General features: G+C 37.3%; 1 protein-coding gene across 1 annotated transcript in view; it reads right to left on the reverse strand.

Annotated features, from left to right (window-relative positions):
* The window catches only part of LOC132117082 (splicing factor, suppressor of white-apricot homolog), a 44,314-nt gene extending 35,583 nt beyond the window's left edge, over positions 1-8,731 (reverse strand). Inside the window, exons 1-3 of the mRNA XM_059526134.1 lie at positions 8,258-8,731; positions 7,655-7,902; positions 2,603-2,787 (exon numbers count right to left, since the gene is read on the reverse strand). Coding sequence (XP_059382117.1) covers positions 2,603-2,787; positions 7,655-7,793 — 324 coding nt within the window. The 5' untranslated portion in view covers positions 7,794-7,902; positions 8,258-8,731. The remainder of the gene's footprint in view (positions 1-2,602; positions 2,788-7,654; positions 7,903-8,257) is intronic.
* Between the last annotated feature and the right edge of the window lie 9,850 nt (positions 8,732-18,581).

Raw genomic sequence — 18,581 nt, forward strand, 5'->3', positions numbered from 1 at the left:
GCAACACATTTGAAAAGGGGGTTTTGAAAAAACTTGTTCTTGAGTTAAAAGAAAAATAATAATAATTAAAAAAAATAATAATAATAATTAAAAGATAAACTAAAAACAAACAAACACATTTATACAGTTATAAAATATGTAAATATTTTATTAGAAATATATAAAATATTTTAAATATTAAATACAATTTTTTAGTTAATTTAGATTAAATCTGATTATATACATTTTATTAATAAAGGAAAATTAATATAAAATAAATATAATTATTTATTTGTTGTAGCCTACATATTACTCTAACAACAATCCAACTGTTAAGACATATAAGATATATAAATATATTAAAATAATTTACATAGTTTTTCCAAACAAAGGCTATCTTATAATGATCATTTTCAATTTTCAACCCAGTGAGCCAAAAATGTTCTGTCTCAGCTTTTCACTTTGGTGTATCACTACTTCTAAAAAAAGGCAAGGGAAGCTAAGATCAGTGTTGGCAATCGGCTTCATCAAAGATCACAGCTGGCATTAAGCTTAAATTGGTTGAAATCATTAGCACTACTGAGTCACCGGAAAAAGATGGAAAAAGATAATGGCGAGGCAATGCAAAGGATGATAGAGCAGTCATGAGTGATGACCAATCGCAACGATTTGCATTGAAGACGCAGCAAAAATCCTTGAAGCCGTGAAGCCTTAAAGTGGGTTCAACAGAGTCAAGTCAGCAGATAAAGGCAGGACGCATACATACTTACAGGCCGGCAAATAAGCATGCATAAACATAAATCAGGCCTTTAGGACTTCATAGCTATTGGACTTCAAGCATTTAGACAGGAACAACAAGTCTGAACAAGAGCGATGCAAACTTCCCAGCAACAAACAATTCATCTATTTACACTCAACGTGAAACTAGTGCGCAAGACGAGATCACAGGCAGCCAATCAGAATAAACTACATGTTTAACATACAGTAGTGAGGAGCAGTATTTGGACCAATGAGATTTCACAATGAGCTGGAAGCGATCAACAAAAGTTTACTAAAAGGGCAAATTAGCGAATGATTAAACGACAAAAACTCCCCTGGATAAAATACAAAAATAATGATTGAGACTAAGATGAATCCACAAAAAAAAAGCCTGATTTTAATCGCAATTTAAATTTATAAAAAATAAACAGATTTGGGCCAAAAAAATATTTTTTGAATAATTCCGAAATATCCTGTCAGACCTCGTGGACAGAGCTAATTAGGATGAAAACAATTTAGAAGCAAGAGAAAGTTTTTTGCGCACATCACTTTTTTTGCATCTTGCCTGGGTAGCCAAACTATCTTTGTTTCTTTCCTGAGGGTGAATGACAGAACCGCCATAAGCTATTGCGAGGTGCATCTTAAATCAGGCCTTAGAGTAAAGCAATAAGTTGGAAACTAAATAAGGCATCCTACGCAAAGGTATCCAAGAATAAGAAGCAGGAGGGACATTCACAATGGATTTGGTTAGGAACGTATGAGTAGCACTGTGTATATGTGAGCGAAAGACTCGGGTAAAAGCCCAGAGGAGGCAGTCCGCATTCCACTAGCTGCTCCTTCTGATTTCACGCTTCATTGGCCTCATTAATGTGGAGCTGAACCACACGCCTGTGCAGACAAAGGGCGAGAATAGTCTTCGCCACTCTCCTACTCTCTCACGCTTTTCCTAATGGAGTCTCTACCTCTCACACTTCTGCTTTTCTCGTTCTCCCTCTGTGGACACCATGGAGAAAACATTCTGGAGGAGAAACTGTGTTTGCAGCCTGTGGAGAAGATCAGGGGAAATATGAGCTGCACACAGGCAGCGCTGGCCATTATAGCAAGAGTTGGAGGAAGATCATGGTTACCATCTTAAAAACACCTGCTGAGAAACCACTCTAAGCAGACCCCATACACAATATTTAGCCAAGAAGACAGACAGAAATCTTTTAAAATCTCAACTAACTCTGGAATGGGTGTCTCTACAAACTTTCAAGATCCAAAAAAGTACCATAACAGTGGTCTATATGACTTGACGGGGAAGTCGTGGCCTAATGGTTAAAGTTTGACTCCTAACACTAAGGTTGTGGGTTTGAGTCTCGGGCCGGCAATACCCTCAAGCAATTTCCACAAGATTCTTGATAGATCGATAAACTATGTTGCTTATTTTTAAAGGAGGACTTGACAAAAAAAAAAAAAAAACAGACTAAGGAAACCAGAGCCGTGTTATCGAGTAGGACTCCTGACATGATGCTGACCGATGAAATAAAAACACCAAAACCTACATCCGTCATGGCAATGAGCGTGATTCTGAAGTGCAGAGCAAAGACAGAATTTTTTGTCAGGGTAAGCATGTCAAGCAATGCAATGAAAGCGAAAAACGAAGAGTGGGCAGCTCTTTGCCAGCATAAGCACTCTAGTAATAAGAAAATGTTCTTTTAAAAGTCAAAGTTTAATGTCAATACGACGGATAAAGTATATAATGCACATCTGATCGCATTTCAAATTCAGTTCCTAATAGTAATAGGAATTCAGAGAAAGCCTAGGTGTACTGTATGTGGTGGTAGACGGACAATGCTGGAAAACACACACAAAAAAAACAAACCTTAGACGCAGCATCGGTTTCCTCAGTATGCTTGACCTCAGCCTCTGGTCCTCGTAGAGTTTGCAGGAAGAGGGCAGCTTTCCTCTTGCGCTCAGCCTGAAGCTGCCTCTCTTTGGACTCTTTGGAGGCCTGGGCCAGTTTCTCTCTCGCTGCGGCTGCTAACCGGTCCTCCAGCTTCTGTTTGGCTCGAAGAGAAAAGGGAAGAAAGGTCAGACACACACATTTGTTCTGATACACACCATATGCTCTGAAAACTAAAAGCATGAGAGCTTGCATGCATAAGTGCATTGTGTTGCTGCAGCTAAGCAAATGTAAAACGTTTTTAGATGAGGCTGCTCGTGACTTATCTGGTTTTGTAAGCCAGTGCACCTCATAAAAACTGTATGGTTGCTTAAAAAGCTACAAGATAATGCATTGCATTTTAATGTTTTGCACCAACCACGATAGAATTATCCTTTGTGACATTAGGTGTTAAATGCTGCCTGGCTGTGGATTGTATAACGGCGACGGTGTCTCAGTTTAGGCTATTTACTCATGCATAATTTTTCCGTTTTTGTTTATAGGAACAGTAATGACAAAAGGAAAAAGGGGGGGGGGGGGCAAGGCATTATATTATACAAGAACAAGAAGGAGCCCCTGTCAGTGTCCACACTAAAAATAGACTGCCTGCCACAGACAATCACATATAACTCGGGAACAAACACAACTGGAGAGAGAACAGAGGCTTCTCCTTCATTACGTCACTGCGAGTGAGATAATACAATGTGTAACAGTGACAAAAAAAGAGGAGTCAGGAACGAAACTTGTTTGAGATGTCCCTCAATCTGCAAAGCTCCTTCCCACAAGTGGTTCGACAGTCACAAGTTATTTGAACTGCCTTGAAACAAAAGCAATCTTGAAGCCTTGCTGTCCTGTTACAATTAACTTAATCCTCTGTTAGTGGTAGGCATTGTGTCCTCGCCTTAATGAGAGAGCTCAGAGACAAACCGCAATGAAATGATATAATTAAAAAAAATTATAATAATATGATATGATATAATACAAGAGTAGTTTCTAAATAATGGTACTAAAAAACAATGACTCTGAAGAACACTCACTCACTTAGATAGATAGCTAGATAGATAGATAGATAGATAGATAGATAGATAGATAGATAGATAGATAGATAGATAGATAGATAGATACAGACAGACAGACAGACAGATAGCAAATAATGTCTGTTCACCTATTCTTCTCCAAGGTTTTACATAAAATGCCCCCAAAACATAAAAATAATAAAAAGATGAGCCATTTTGACATGGCTGTTACAAGAATTCGACCAGCTTAAAATTGATTGAAGTTGCAAACAAATCAAATCAAGTCATATGTAATTAAGTTTTTATATTATTGATAAATTTTGTCTTTTCAAAGCGCCAGTGCGCATCACTAGAAAAATGACTGCAATAACGTTATACATGTGTGACAAGCCTTTTCAAAGCAATCCACAGCACTTAACACCTGTAATTTGCTCGTGGCATTTCTAAAAGCAATGACTCCAATAATTTTCCTGCAAATTTCTCCTTCTTTCACATAATTTCTCATCTGCACACTTCAGAAGTCAATCTGCAATTGAGGCAGCAAATAACATTTTGACTAAATCCAATAAGGCTACATTTTGAGGTTTAATTTTGAAACTACAATTTACAATATAAACAGGTAAGCTCTGGTAAATACACAAGGGGTGTACATTCTTAAAGTGGTGCAATAAAAAAAAAACAGCAGAGTCGACCCAATAAAACTCCCACTCATAATCACACAAACTTACTCTATTCAGTAAATAGACTAAAGGTAACAGATGGACACATGAAAACAGACTGAGCGTTGGTTGTTTAACAGCTCATCAATACAGATTATGTTCTTCCGGGTGGGTCGATAGTCATGCAATCTAAGCTAGTTTGCTACTGAGTGAGGCCTTCTTTGCTGCAGTGCCATTCATTTCACTTCCTCATGCAGTAAACTTCCTCTGGGCATCTGGTCTTATTACTGTAATTACTCCGCGTTCCAGGAGCATTACTGCTCAGTGCTTGGCCCCAGTGTCTGCCCTGTGCAGTCCAGTGTAAGTGATGAGATTTAAATAAATTAATTTTTAATGGGGAACAAGAAAACCAATGCAAAGTTTGTTAAACATTGTTAAACGTCTCTTGTTAAACGAATAGTTCTCCTAAAGTGAACATCTGTCATCATTTCCTCTCCCTCGTGTCATTCTAAACACTGTAACTTTCTGTCTTCCAGGGAAAATGAAATATTGAACAATATCCTGGGCCTGGCTCAGCCCTTTTCCATATAATGAAAGTAAATGAGGACTGGAGCGGTCAAGCTCAAACATTAAAAAAAAAAGTACCCTAAAAGTAGTCCATACAGTATTTGTACTTCTGGACTTCGTCTTTGCCTCAGCTGACAAGGATTTGACACAATCAAACTTGATGTTTTACATCTAAAAACTGTCATATTTTAATAGATGTGGACATTTAAAGGCAAGATTTTACATGAATTGGAGTATCACATGAAATTAGACCATCATATTAAAAATATGACTTCAGATGTGATTTTCAGTCATTTTGGAGATGGATCCCTACTGACCTTCATTATATTGAAATCAGCAGCCAATTCATCCATTAAAAAAAAAAAAAGAATAATAATCCTTTAGTGTTACAAGAAAAAAGTCCTTCTTACGAGTTTAGAATGCCATGAAGGAGAATAAAGGATGCAGAGCATTCATTTTTGAATGAACTATCCAAAAATATACTAATGAATTATTATAGCAAAAACTTAAAATATACGCCACCATTCAAAAGTTTAGGGCTGGTATGTTTTTCATTTCTTAAGAAATTAATATTGATAATTTTTTTTCTATTAATATTGACATTGGATAAATTATATTTTTAATCAGTGTCTTTATAGGGATAATTTTACGGTCCCTACTGACTTCCATACAATTTTTTCCCCTCATACCACTGAAGCCAATGGAGACCAGCAACTCTTTGGTCAGTCAAATTCTTCATAATATATTCCTTTGTAAGAAAGAAACTCATACAGGGTTGGAACAAATCGAGGGTGAGTGAACAATAAGAGGATTTTTATTTTTTTGAATGAATTATCCTTAAAAGTATCCTTGTTAAAAGTTTATCCTTGATGAAAGTATCAGTAAAGATTTTTCTAAACATTACCAAAAAATCTATATTACATAAAAATTACTACGTTTTGATCAAATAAATCTTTTTCGGCCAAAACACATTTACAATCTCTCAGGCACATCTGCAGATCTCATGTCCAGTGTAGACACTGTCGGTATCTTTGATGGAAGTGTCCTTCTCGTTTTTATCTGTGTGAAACACTCTCGCTTAATTACAGGGGACAGTTACTGCCGCTCCTGAGCGCGGTCCATATGGACAGATCTATTACATTAGATCCCTGGCCCTCGCCGGAGTAATTTCATGTGCTGCCAGTCATCGTGATGTGACAGCGATCAGATCAGCTCACTATTTTAAGTCTCTGAGGGTCAAAAGAACAATGAAGAAGATCTAGAAGTGCAGCAAAATCCGGTAACTCGAGGCTTAATGCGATCATGATAAACTACAGTTTGTTTCTCAATATTTCTTATCTTGTTACAGTAAAAGTCTGCCTAAGCTTCTGGCCAGTGAGAAATTACATTTGGGCTGCAACAATTACAGTGAGGGAAATCAGTTTGAGTTATTTCTGTAATACTCCACAAACTGACTCATCTCTTCTGTTTGAACCATTTTTTTCAGAACATTTATAAAGGTACAGCCTTGAAGACATCAGACAAGAAATTATTTCAATTATGATACACTTACGAAACTTAACTTCTGAATGGTCCAGAAAAGTGTCTAGTGGTTTTAAAGGGCTGGTTTGAAAATTAACAACTGATTTAATGTTTTTTCCAACCCCCTTTGACTTTATTTTGAGAAATACTCTAGCCACTTTTTTCCACATAATGAAAGTGAGCAGAGACTTTAAAATCCTTTCTTTCTTTCCTGCCTTTATTCCTGCCCTTTGTTCACATTCTTCATTTTTACCCTCTTCCTGGCCTTATTTTCGTCCAGTACCTTCCATCATGCTTAGTTCTTCTTACTTATTAGTTTCCTTTTTTCTTTCTTTCCTCTTCCTTGTTTCTTTTCCTTTTCTCTTCCCATCCCATAATATACTTCTCCCTTCACCTTTTCCCTCTTATCCCTCTTGCTATTCATAGTTTTCTTTCTCCATACCTTCCTTCCATCTTCCTGTTCTTTGTTACTTGATCCATCCTTTCTTTTCCGTACCATCATTCCTTCTTCACACTTTCTATATTCCTGACCGACCTTCCTTCTGTCCTTTGTTTTTATCTTTCTTTTCCCTTTTCCAATCTTTCTTGTCTCCATTTCCCCACTTCATCCTGTGCTTCATTCTCTTCCGTCCTACCTTTTTTCCCCTCTTCCTGTTCTTTGTTCATTCTTCCCTCCAATCTTTCTTCTTTCCCCTTTCCTGGCATTCATTTATCCTTTATTTCCACTCCTCCTATTTTCCCCTCATATTCATTCTTCGTTCCTACCTCCCTCCTCTCTTCCGGTTCTGTTTCTTCATCCTTCCATCCTTCATTTCTGTTTCTTTTGTATTCCTCATATCTTCCATTTCTCTTTCCTTCATTCTTTTTGCTCTTCTACCTTCATTTCCTCTCTTTGTTCATTCCTTTTCCCAATGTTCTTTCCCTCTTCTTGTTTTTTTTTACCCTTCTTTCCTTCTTCCTATATTACATTTCTCCTCCCTTCTATTCTTCCTTTATTCAATCTTTTCTTATGTCCCTCCTACCTACCTACCTTACATCCTTCCTTTTTTTATCCCTCTTTCTTTCCTTCTGCAGATCTAAATCTTGGTGAATTGTGTCATTTGAAGCTACTATGACTTCAGACTTTAGCACACAATTCCACAGAGTTTGGATCAACAAGCAGGTGAGTAAATGCTGACAAAATGTTTATTTTCGAGTGAAATAATTCTTTAGTGAAGATTTTGACATACCTTGTTTGGCCTCTAGCTCTTCCTTGGACAGTACCAGCTTTTTCTCCTCAGCCAATGGAGGTTGGGGGGGTGGCTCTCTGGTGGCTGCTTCGACCAATCCTATCGCCAACTCCACTCCCTCTTGCACCTCCCCCTTCATCCCATCCCATCCTCATCCGAGTCATCATCCAATCGCACAAGGTTTTTCTCCAGAGGCAGAAGGTCATTTTCTTTTGACTTTATAGCGAAGCAGATGGGCGCAAAGGACGCTGGGAAGTGGGCAATAATAGACACGCATTTATTTAGTAACTGTCGTTAACCTTCCTCACTTAGCACAAATTTGCTGCATAAGTACTGTCATTACAGTCAAAGATGTGATTATTACAGTCAAGCCCAAACAACTCATCTGTATTTACATCAGCAGAGACACAGGGGTCAGCGCGCCATTTTTAAACCCTAAGTGAAACAGCCTGAGCACAACAGCAGCAATTAACAGATGGAGAGACATGGGATGGTGTGGTTATGTGGGTGCATGAGGACATTCTGAAATGTCAGTATGGCTGACAACGATGTTCTGAGGTCAGGTGGTGCGGGGCTCGATCATGGAGCGCAGAGCTGCCTTACCTTTAATGAGCTTGCCCTCGTTCTGCTGCTTGTCAGAAGAGCAGTTCGGTGTGCGGTCCCCCTCACTGTTGTAAAGCTGCGAACCCTGCGAGGCCAGGACGGCAGGAACAGAGAGATACAGGGAAGAGAGAGACACAAAGTTACTTTACTTTGCAGACACAGGTTAGGATGAAAATTCTAAGCTCTCAGTTTTCAGACAAAGTATTTTAAGGAACCTTCTTTGTAAGGAATATGTGGTTATTCTGAGCCAGAAATGTCTCTATACTGTTCACAGGTGAAGAAGAGGCACAAAGGGAAATGGAAGGAGTTCAGGCTACAGGAAGAGGCTGAGAGAGAATCCATCTCATCCTTTAAAGGCCACATGTGTAATATTTTGATGGTGAAGTTCTTTCTATGGGCTTTTTCTTTCCTCTTTTTCATTACTGCTTTCTTCACTTTACTTTCTTCCTGCTTTTTTCCTTTCTTCCCCTTTTTCCCCTTCCTGCTTTCATCACCTTCTGTGCTTTCTTCCTTCCTTCCACTTTACCTTCCTTTTTTCCATTTTACATTCCTTCCTTCCTTTTACATTTCACTTTCCTTTAATTTGACATTCCTTCCATTCATTTTCCCCTTCTTTTTTCCCCATTTTGCATTAATTTCCTATTTCTTTTTCAAATTCTTTCCCTCCTTGGTTCCTTCTTTCCATTTTAAATTCAATCCTTCCTTCCATTTAACCTTCCTTTCTTCTAATTTTACATTACTTCCTTCAATTTAACATTCCTTTCTTCGTTCAATCCTTCCATCTTTATATTCCTTCCTTCTTGCCATTTTCCATTCCTTCCTTCCTTCATTCCATTTTACCTTTCTTCCTTCCCAAAATCTATACTATAGGAAAGAAAAAAAAAACTTTTCACTCTCAGATTAATGTGTAGAAACATTGTAAGCTTTGTTCAGAAACAATGATTATATTTGCAATTATGTTTTAAGCCACAGAAATTACTTAATCTTTAAACAGAAAAAAACAAAAAAACGAAAAGAGCATTTCCCACTTGCTATATTCCATGTGGTCTGAGCTCTATTAGGATGAGATGCAGGGATTGAGTATCAATCTGGAAGCTACACTGATGGACGAGTATAATCTCAGGAACGTTCTGCAGCAGAGAAAAGCTTGACAAGATCCTTCACGGTCATGCAGCATGAGAGCAATGCAGGCCTGATGCTCATTTATCAACCATCTGCCTGCATGCTCAAAAATGTCTGACTCCACCTCAATACAAGTGGAAGACTGGACTGCATACTGTGGGGTGGTAAAAAACTTAATAATGAGCTACAGTGTTTCCACACTAATGAGATGTTGTTTTCCTTATACTGACCCAAATCTTTGTTTTATTCTTTAGTCTGAGTCAGCGGAAGTGTACAAATGAATATTCTACACTGATGGGCATAGCCCCTAATAATAATAAAGAGAATCACACATGCTGTGATAATCCCACGTAATCTCACTGCCGGGTTTTATGTAACAAGAAAAAAAAAGGACAGTGTGAGAGGACGAAAGAGAGAGACTCTGAAAGTTTAGTGTCCCTAATGGAAGTTTTCAATATTTTACAGCTCTATTAAAGAAGTGTCTGTAGATCCTCACTGTAGCCCTGGGTAAGATGAAGGGTCAGGAGGACATTAAACCCAGTTAGAAATCTCTCGCCCAAAGATGAAAGACAAGATGAAGGAATTAAAGCGGGAGATTGGATCTGTGACCAGACACTTGATAAAAAAAAGTGATGAGAGACACTGTGGGGAGAGTGAATGTTTCAGTGTACTGTAGCCTGTACTCCAACCTAGTGTTGAGAATTAAGAACTGGGCTTCATTCAGATTTGATGAGCCTTATTCAGATTCAGTTTTTTTTAATATCAAAAATAAAAAAATAAAAAATGGAGCCAATTTTTTAAATTAATTAGTAAAAAGGGGGAAAAAACAAACAAGTTACTCCATTCTGATTTAAATATAAACATACATTTAAAATCAGAATCAGACTCATTTGAATCCTTATGATTCCCATCATTACTCCTACATAAAAAAAAAACTGCTGTGAATTTCGATCGCTCTCGTGAGCAGTCCATTTGTTTCTGCCTGTTTGCTCTGCTTTAAAAATGAGAACTTCAGTGTGCTTTGGTTGTCAGAGAATCCTTCGTTAAAGACCTCTGCTGTCTACTTACATCACTGAATTAATATCAAATGAACATTAATAACAACTCAAGGGCTGTTCTAAAGTCTCCCCCTGTGAGTGACATTACTTCTTCAGCCTTGGGTTTCCTTAAACACATTCTCCCCTGTGGAGATGGTGCCATACAGAATGTCTTCATCCTCTCATTTAAAGGCTGTAATCCCATAATCCTGTTTATGGGTAGCGCCAGCAGAAGAAACGCATCCTGATGGACCATGGCATGTGGAAGTAGCAATATAAAAGCAAAACATGGATGAGCAATGTGACTATGGGAGAGTTAGCATGCTGCAATTTCAGAGTATGATGGTAGGTGTCACTCAGGTGGCTTACAAACAGTTTTGATGCCATGGGAATTATGATTCTCCCATCATCTCTAAGAAAAAAATGATCTGCCCATAATCACATACACTCTATAGTGATCATGTTAAATCAGACTACTCGCTAACAAAATTGCTCACTTCACACAATGTACATCTCAGAATATTCAGAGTTCACATTTCAGCCCTATTCCCTTGATGCAACATATGCCTTTTCAAATTGTATTAATTGGTTCTGAACAGCAGCAATGTTGCATCAACACAGTTCAACCATGAATACTAGCGACAGCTGTTTAGCTCTGTAGCAAAGTTACAAATGTGAAGGGATGGCATAAAAAATTGATTTTTTTTTAAACTCACGTTTTTGTCCATGTGGTGCAGTACTGAAACCTACATGTGCAAATGTCTGAACAAAAAGCAGCTGAAGGATGGCACATGTGTATTTTAATCTTAAAATAAAGTCGTTAAAGAACAGGAAAATGTTAACAAGGGAAAACATTTTTTACACAGGGACAAGTAAATAAACAGTCTAGGAGTCTTTTAGTGCAGTTTATTTTCTTATTACTGCAATAAAAGAGAGTAGGTGAAGCTTTTAAAAAAATGGGCATTAAGTGTAACACAAGTAAAGATAAAAACAACCAAAAGATAAAACCGCACCAAAAAATTAAATAATCGATAAAACCTTTTGGTCACATTAGGTTACATGCTGCCATCAAAACACCATCAACTGCAAGAAACAATGTTGATAAATGTTTGAGTACCAGTATTGCTGTATCTCATCTTATTTGAAGATGCTTCAATATTTCAACTGACTGCATGACATTTCAGTCCACATCATAAGCTGAAAACTCCAAACATGATACAATTACGTGTTAAAACCTGTCATGTTGTTAAAAAATTACATTTACAAAAGCAAATGGTTGTGATTCATATTACATGCTTATTGCATCTGTCTTGCATCAAAGATGCGAAAAACGTTAGCTGTTCACTTCAGGGTTTTTCTGCAGAGACAAGCAGCAACAGGAAAGGCTTTGGTGCTGTGGGACTGATGCCCGCAAGTGCGGTCGTCATCAGTACTTCATCAATATCAGTTTAATTGGGCACATTAAACCAGAATGTTCTCCATATTGAATGCCAGACTCTTCCTTAGTGAGGTTCTGTGAGGTTCCTCACATCCGAACTCAAACCGAACTGAACTTTGTCAAACAGACTGAAAACTCTTATACTGCAAATAGTTCACAAAACAGACTTTCTTCTGAGCAGTGGCAAAACCATGTGTGTAACAACATGTAAGGATTCTCTTAAAGTTCAGGTGGCAGAAAGCACAGAAAGTGACAACAAAAACTGTTTTTAGACAAACAAAAGTAGGTTTCTTATTCCAGAAAGTCAGAAGTAAAACAAAAGTGCATTCAACAACAAATAAAAAATACTGCTTTAAAGAAACTGGTGACTTATTTAGTGATGCTGCCCCTGTTCTCTTAATTATTCAGTTTAAATGAGCTGTTGGAGGCCTTGCATACGGTTTAATTATTTCCACTAATCAAGCCATCAACGCATTGGCCCGAGGATGGTTGGGTTATCTGACGAATCCGATGCCGCCCTGTCACAGTGTTCCCTTCCCGCTCACAGAAAAGCAGGGCACTATAACAATGGATTAAAAAAAAGCGACAAAACAAATTGGAATAACAAGGGATGCAAGGCTAAGGGAGGAGAGGTGCAAACATAGTTCATTTCCCCAGAGGAGAATACAATGAAAGGCGGCAAACAAAGAAAGCAGGGTGACTGAAGCACTCTTTGGCTCTTTCAACTCTTCAAAGGTGAGCTGAAGTACTGCAGACCGAGTAAAGAGACACAGGCACAAATAAAGGACAGTGGTTTTCAAGCTGCAAACACAGAGCTAACTGGACTATAAAGTTAGATAAATTACATTAAGATATGGTAAGTACGACAATGAGCAGGAGGACCGAGGAGAGCTAGGGATAAGAGAGGGAAGGAAAAAGGGAGAAAGAAAGATAGTACACATTTATCAACTTGTACATGAAACAGAAAACTGTCTACAGCCATGCAATTACAGCTGAAGTCTATAAGGCAAGGCATTTACAGTGGATGTCAATGGGGCAAAGCATTCACAATGGACATCTATGAGGCAAGGCATTTACAATGGATGTCTACTGAGCGAGGCATTTACAATGATAGCCAATGGGACAAAGCATTCAAATTGGAAGTCTAGGGGTAATACATTTAGAATGAAAGTCCATAGGGCAAGGCATTTGCAGTGGAAGTCTACAGGGCAAAGCATTTACAATGGAAGTCTATGGGACAAGACATTTTCAGTGGAGGTCTTTGGGCAAAGGGAGGGTTTTAGGCAGAAATGCAAAGCTCATGTTTTTGCTAAAGCACTTCTGCAAATGTTATTTGTCCATTAAAACATCATTTTAGTGGTAGGACTAATGTTGTAGGCAGATGGTCAAGACAGAGTTACAAAGACTAGATAAGCACAGATCATATTAGCACTCTCACTGCTGATGCTAACACATACAATTAAGAAATGACTTTACTAAAACTGTAATTTGCATTAATGTACTGCTTAAGCATGCAGTTTAATAGAGCAACACTTCTAAAAAAAAATTGTAAATTTTTTAACATTAGAAAGTTTTGCATATAAGAAAACTAGAAACAAACAATTCTTTATTGCATTTTTTAACCAATGTTAATTTCTACATGTAATAAATGTTTAACATTTCAAGTTATATAAATCAAATCTCGACAAGGTATTATAAATAAACATAGATTAGCAATGATCAAATGTATTTTAAAATCAACATTTATCTTAATAATAACTGTAATACTTAAGAAAGCTGGTGCATCTGAAAGTTGTGACCCACCTGTCATTTTTAAGGATAAATAATTATTTCAAAAATAACCACAGAAACACTGGGGCGCTTATACAGTAAAGCTGTACTCATCAAGGCTTTGAATACACATACTGGATAATTTTCTTTACAATTAGAACAGACATAATAATGGAGGTTATGGAGTGCAGAATGCTAGGATTGACAAAGAGGTTCTAATTACAGATACAATCTATAATTGATGAAGCAGACGCTCAAAGACAAAGACTCAGCTCATAGGATTAAAACAGAGGTTGGGGTTTGCAAATATGCCTGCTTAATCACCACAGAAGTGAACAGGAAGAGCTGCTGTTTGTTCTTGCACTGCCGCTAATGGCCTGCCAGTTGCAGTAATTACAGAATGTGATTTTAAAGTAGGTACGAGAGAATACGGGAGTCTTGGGACTTGACAGAAAGCACATACCCTGGTACCTCAGCTGGTGCTTAAGTGAACTATGTGAGACGTGAGACAGGACAAGATGAGAAGCAAACGTTGCAAGAGAGTGCAAGGAGAGGCACAAACAAAAATGAAAGAAGAATCTGAAGAATCACGTGACACTGAATACTGCTGTAATCTCATTGGCATCACAGGAAAAATTATATTTCAAGATAAATTCAATCAGAGAACAGCTATTTTGCATTTTGAAAATATTGTATATCATTACTTTTTTTCTTACCAAATGCAGCCCAGCATAAGGGACTTCATTAAAAAAAATTAAAATATCTTAAGTTCACACTTTTGAATGCCAGTGTAAAGAAACACAAAAAATCTGACAACTAAATTAAATTCTTTATCTCGAGGCTTGTCCAGCTAATCTACTTATAGACCAGCAACAGACCAAAATAAGTCTTTACTAATAAGCTAACTGACTGTTTTATGTTAAAAAAGTTTTTTTTTTTCCTACAAAAGAATGATACCCTTTCCTATACCCACTATATTGAGCACAGCAATTTCTGATTCATTTTTCTGCAAAGTGGTCAGTCTCCTCCTCCACATACTGCCTGTAGTCTATATTCAAGACCCTGTGGATTTCCTTCACTTGTTCATGCATTGTATGCCACCTGAAACCAAAGGGAACATGGAGCCTTGGATGTACATAAAAAAGAGAGCGGGACACATGATCAAAAATGGTTAAGCTGAGGTAAAAGTGCCCTAGAGGGGGCTGTAAAGTGGCACGCTGCTAGAAATGTGCAGACAGCCTTTAAGCGCCACTTTCGTAGCTGAGATACTGGTGCTCGAAGGCAATTCTCAAAGTCACTGACATTTGTAGCACACATCCATCTGCCAAAGTAAATCATGAAGAGATTATTGCAGCCCTATATTTTTTTAACCACCTCCAGGTAACACCACTAATCACTAAAAAAAAATAAAAAAATATTTTGATTAAAGTTTAAAACACAAAAAATTACAGTATTTGGAAAATATTATATGTACGCAGGACATGTTTTTCACTTCCTACCGCCCTCAAAAACCACAACAAAGATAATTCCTGTCTTTCACTTTTCATGTTTTTAAAGCAGTCTGTTGGATATGAAAGGGAATGCAGAAACCATGCCAGAGGGTAAGAAATAAACACTTCTAAAAACGAAAGCTTTAATTTACTTTAATTTAAGAAAAAAGAAAAAAAACATGAAATATTGGCAGAAGCAAAAACTTGAAGAAAGAGAGCAGAGATATTTTTTTAATTATTTAATAATAAAAAAAATGAACAAGCATTTATTAAAAAATATCAAAGATTATATGCAAGGGATAACGCCACTCATTATCACAAATTAGACCTCAAAAGGCTGATCTGGATCCCCATGCAAAGTGGAGCAGCTTTATAACCCCTTGAAGGGGTTTACTTTGCAATAATGACCTAACGACAGTTCATTGTTGCTTAGATGGCTGCTTATAAACAAATAAAACCACATAATTAAATAAAAAAAAATACATAAAACATTGATCCAAGTTGAAATTATTCTAGCACAAAAAGAATGCACTGTGCTACGAAAGAGATGAAACTAGCTATCTAGGAAATTGGCTGCCAGGGACAACATTCACATACTGTATATAGTCCAGCAGCCATTCTACAAAAATATCAGCAGAATACTATGAATAAGAATCAAGTATTCTAGAGAGCCATGTTATAAGCAGAGGATATGCTCTATTGAATTCTAGAAGAAAGCTCTGTGCAGTTCAAAAAATCCTTCTAATGTATAAAATAAGCTGCTCAAGAGTGGAGGATCATTCTTGATCAAATGTGTGTTTGTGAGGAACTGTGTGTGTGTGTGTGTGTGTGTGTGTGTGTGTGTGTGTGTGTGTATGTATATATATATATATATACAGTACAGACCAAAAGTTTGGACACACTTCTCATTCAAAGAGTTTTCTTTATTTTCATGACTATGAAAATTGTAGAGTCACACTGAAGGCATCAAGGCCTATTTGACCAAGAAGGAGAGTGATGGGGTGCTGCGCCAGATGACCTGGCCTCCACAGTCACCGGACCTGAACCCAATCGAGATGGTTTAGGGGTGAGCTGGACCACAGACAGAAGGCAAAAGGGCCAACAAGTGCTAAGCATCTCTCGGGGAACTCCTTCAAGACTGTTGGAAGACCATTTCAGGTGACTACCTCTTGAAGCTCATCAAGAGAATGCCAAGAGTGTGCAAAGCAGTAATCAAAGCAAAAGGTGGCTACTTTGAAGAACCTAGAATATGACATATTTTCAGTTTTCTCACACTCTTTTGTTATGTATATAATTCCATATATAATTCCACATGTGTTAATTCATAGTTTTGATGCCTTCGGTGTGACTCTACAATTTTCATAGTCATGATGTGTCCAAACTTTTGGTCTGTACTGTATATATATGTATATATATATATATATATATATATATATATATATATATATATATATACAAACATACATGTTGGTGGTATGAAATATCAATCCACTCTTTTCCATTACATGCAATAAAAAGAAAGCAGGGAAAAAAAAAAACATCAAATGAAAAGCTCAGTTACACAGAGGTCTGGAACACCAGAGAAATGTTTCCACTTTTCATTAAAAGCAGCTAAAAGGCCGACTATTTCATTTAAACATGAGTGCGTGCCAAAACCTCAGAGCTAGAAACGTCGGCGGTGCAGCATTTAAGTCTCATGGAGAAACTGAAAAGCTGCAGCACATAAACAATATTGATGATTTATGAAGTTGAGGGACCAGCCAAAAGCCATAAAAGAAAATATTAACTAGGATCTCCCCAAATCAAGCAAAACTATACCCCCTTTCAGGTTTCTAGATTGCCAAACAAGAACAAAACGTAGTCGATTTCATTCAAATTAACTTGGATCTTTAGCAGTTTTACAGTCAAAAATTTAAATATCAAATAATTAGACCATTAATGAGAGTACAGAAACAACAACATTAAGCCATCATCTGACATACTTGCTAGACCCTGTTTGTCTTTGATAAATACATTAAGTGCCATACTAGACTTGTTTTAATGGGACTGATATAAAAACCTTGTCTGAGAAAGGTCTGATAAGGAGAAATAAACCAGGGCAATGGGCTCCGGAACAACCATTACCATGTTTAAAAAGACCTTATTAAAGATAAGAACATGTTCTTCAAAGAGAACACTTCAAGAACTGTGATGATGGCTAAAGCAGACGGTTTTTAATACGAGACTGGGTCGCAATTACAAGAATCGTGACTTTAAGAACCTGCCAGCTTTAAAGTCAAACTCCTCACCTGACCTTAAAAATTATTCAAAGCGCCTGAACCATCCAGAACAATACATCTTCCTCTAAAAGTCAAGCCACAGCAGTCCCTGAGAGTCTTGTTCTGCCTTGTAAAAGCTTTTTACGGCACAAGTTCCCTCACATATTTCCCGAAAAAATAATACTAAGGGGGGGAAACACATGAAATATATATGTTAAATATAGCTGACTTAAAGCATTCAGACGTTGCTGAGGAGGAGAAATCTGAACCAAATGTCACTCGCTTTGAAGAAGATCCCAGAACATCAAGTTTAAATGTTGGCTGAGACAGACGAATTTACAGGAATGGGGAACTTTGTGAATCAAGCCAAAGTGGATCCTGAATAAGTGAGGAGGAACAAAGGAACATTATGCAATTAAAAAAAAAACAACAACAACAAAAAACATTCGTGTTGAGGTATTAGATTGTGGTTCTCCTGTGCATGCGCTTGGGATATTCTGTCCTTATTATTAATTTGATACAACTTTTATTCACCCATAAGCAAAAAAAGGGCTTTCAGGCACTTGGAGGGACACTGGTTTTAATGAGGCAGCGGGTGTTAGTGAAATATGAATAACCACATAAACTTCCATCGCGTAGTATGATGCTCAAAGAACTAGATTGTGGGATGGTGTCCTTGAGGTATGCGCACAAGTTACAAGAATAAATTGATTTTCACAGGCTTGGGGCTTCCTCTGTCCTTCCTCTGAACCTCCGGATTTCTATCCTGACCGTGCAAATAAAAATCCTCCAAAATGATTTAAATGAAAAAAAAAAAAAATAATAAAGCACTGAAGTGTGCACGAATGCAGAAGCAAACTCGCTTCATCTGACAGTGCTTAGACATGGTTCAGATTTTCTATCAGTTCACTTATTCACTCTAATGACGTGATAAAACACGCAATTTAAGATGATATTAAACAAAATACTCATGCAGGAAAAGCATAATTTAAAAAGTTTTTGAAACACCAGCCTTGAACTGAGAAAATTTACTGGCCATGAAACTGTATTTTGCATAAAAGATACTATAGTCTTAAGCCATATATATCTCTGTGGATATATCTCAGCATTATTTGTTTGCATTTGCCACTTGATTGGATACTTTGCTTGGTCTTATGTAATAATATTCAGATATTTTAAGAGTGATTTAAAGGGTCTGTTAAATCTAAA

This window comes from Carassius carassius, chromosome 36, assembly GCF_963082965.1.
Source record: "Carassius carassius chromosome 36, fCarCar2.1, whole genome shotgun sequence".
NCBI lineage: Eukaryota > Metazoa > Chordata > Actinopteri > Cypriniformes > Cyprinidae > Carassius > Carassius carassius.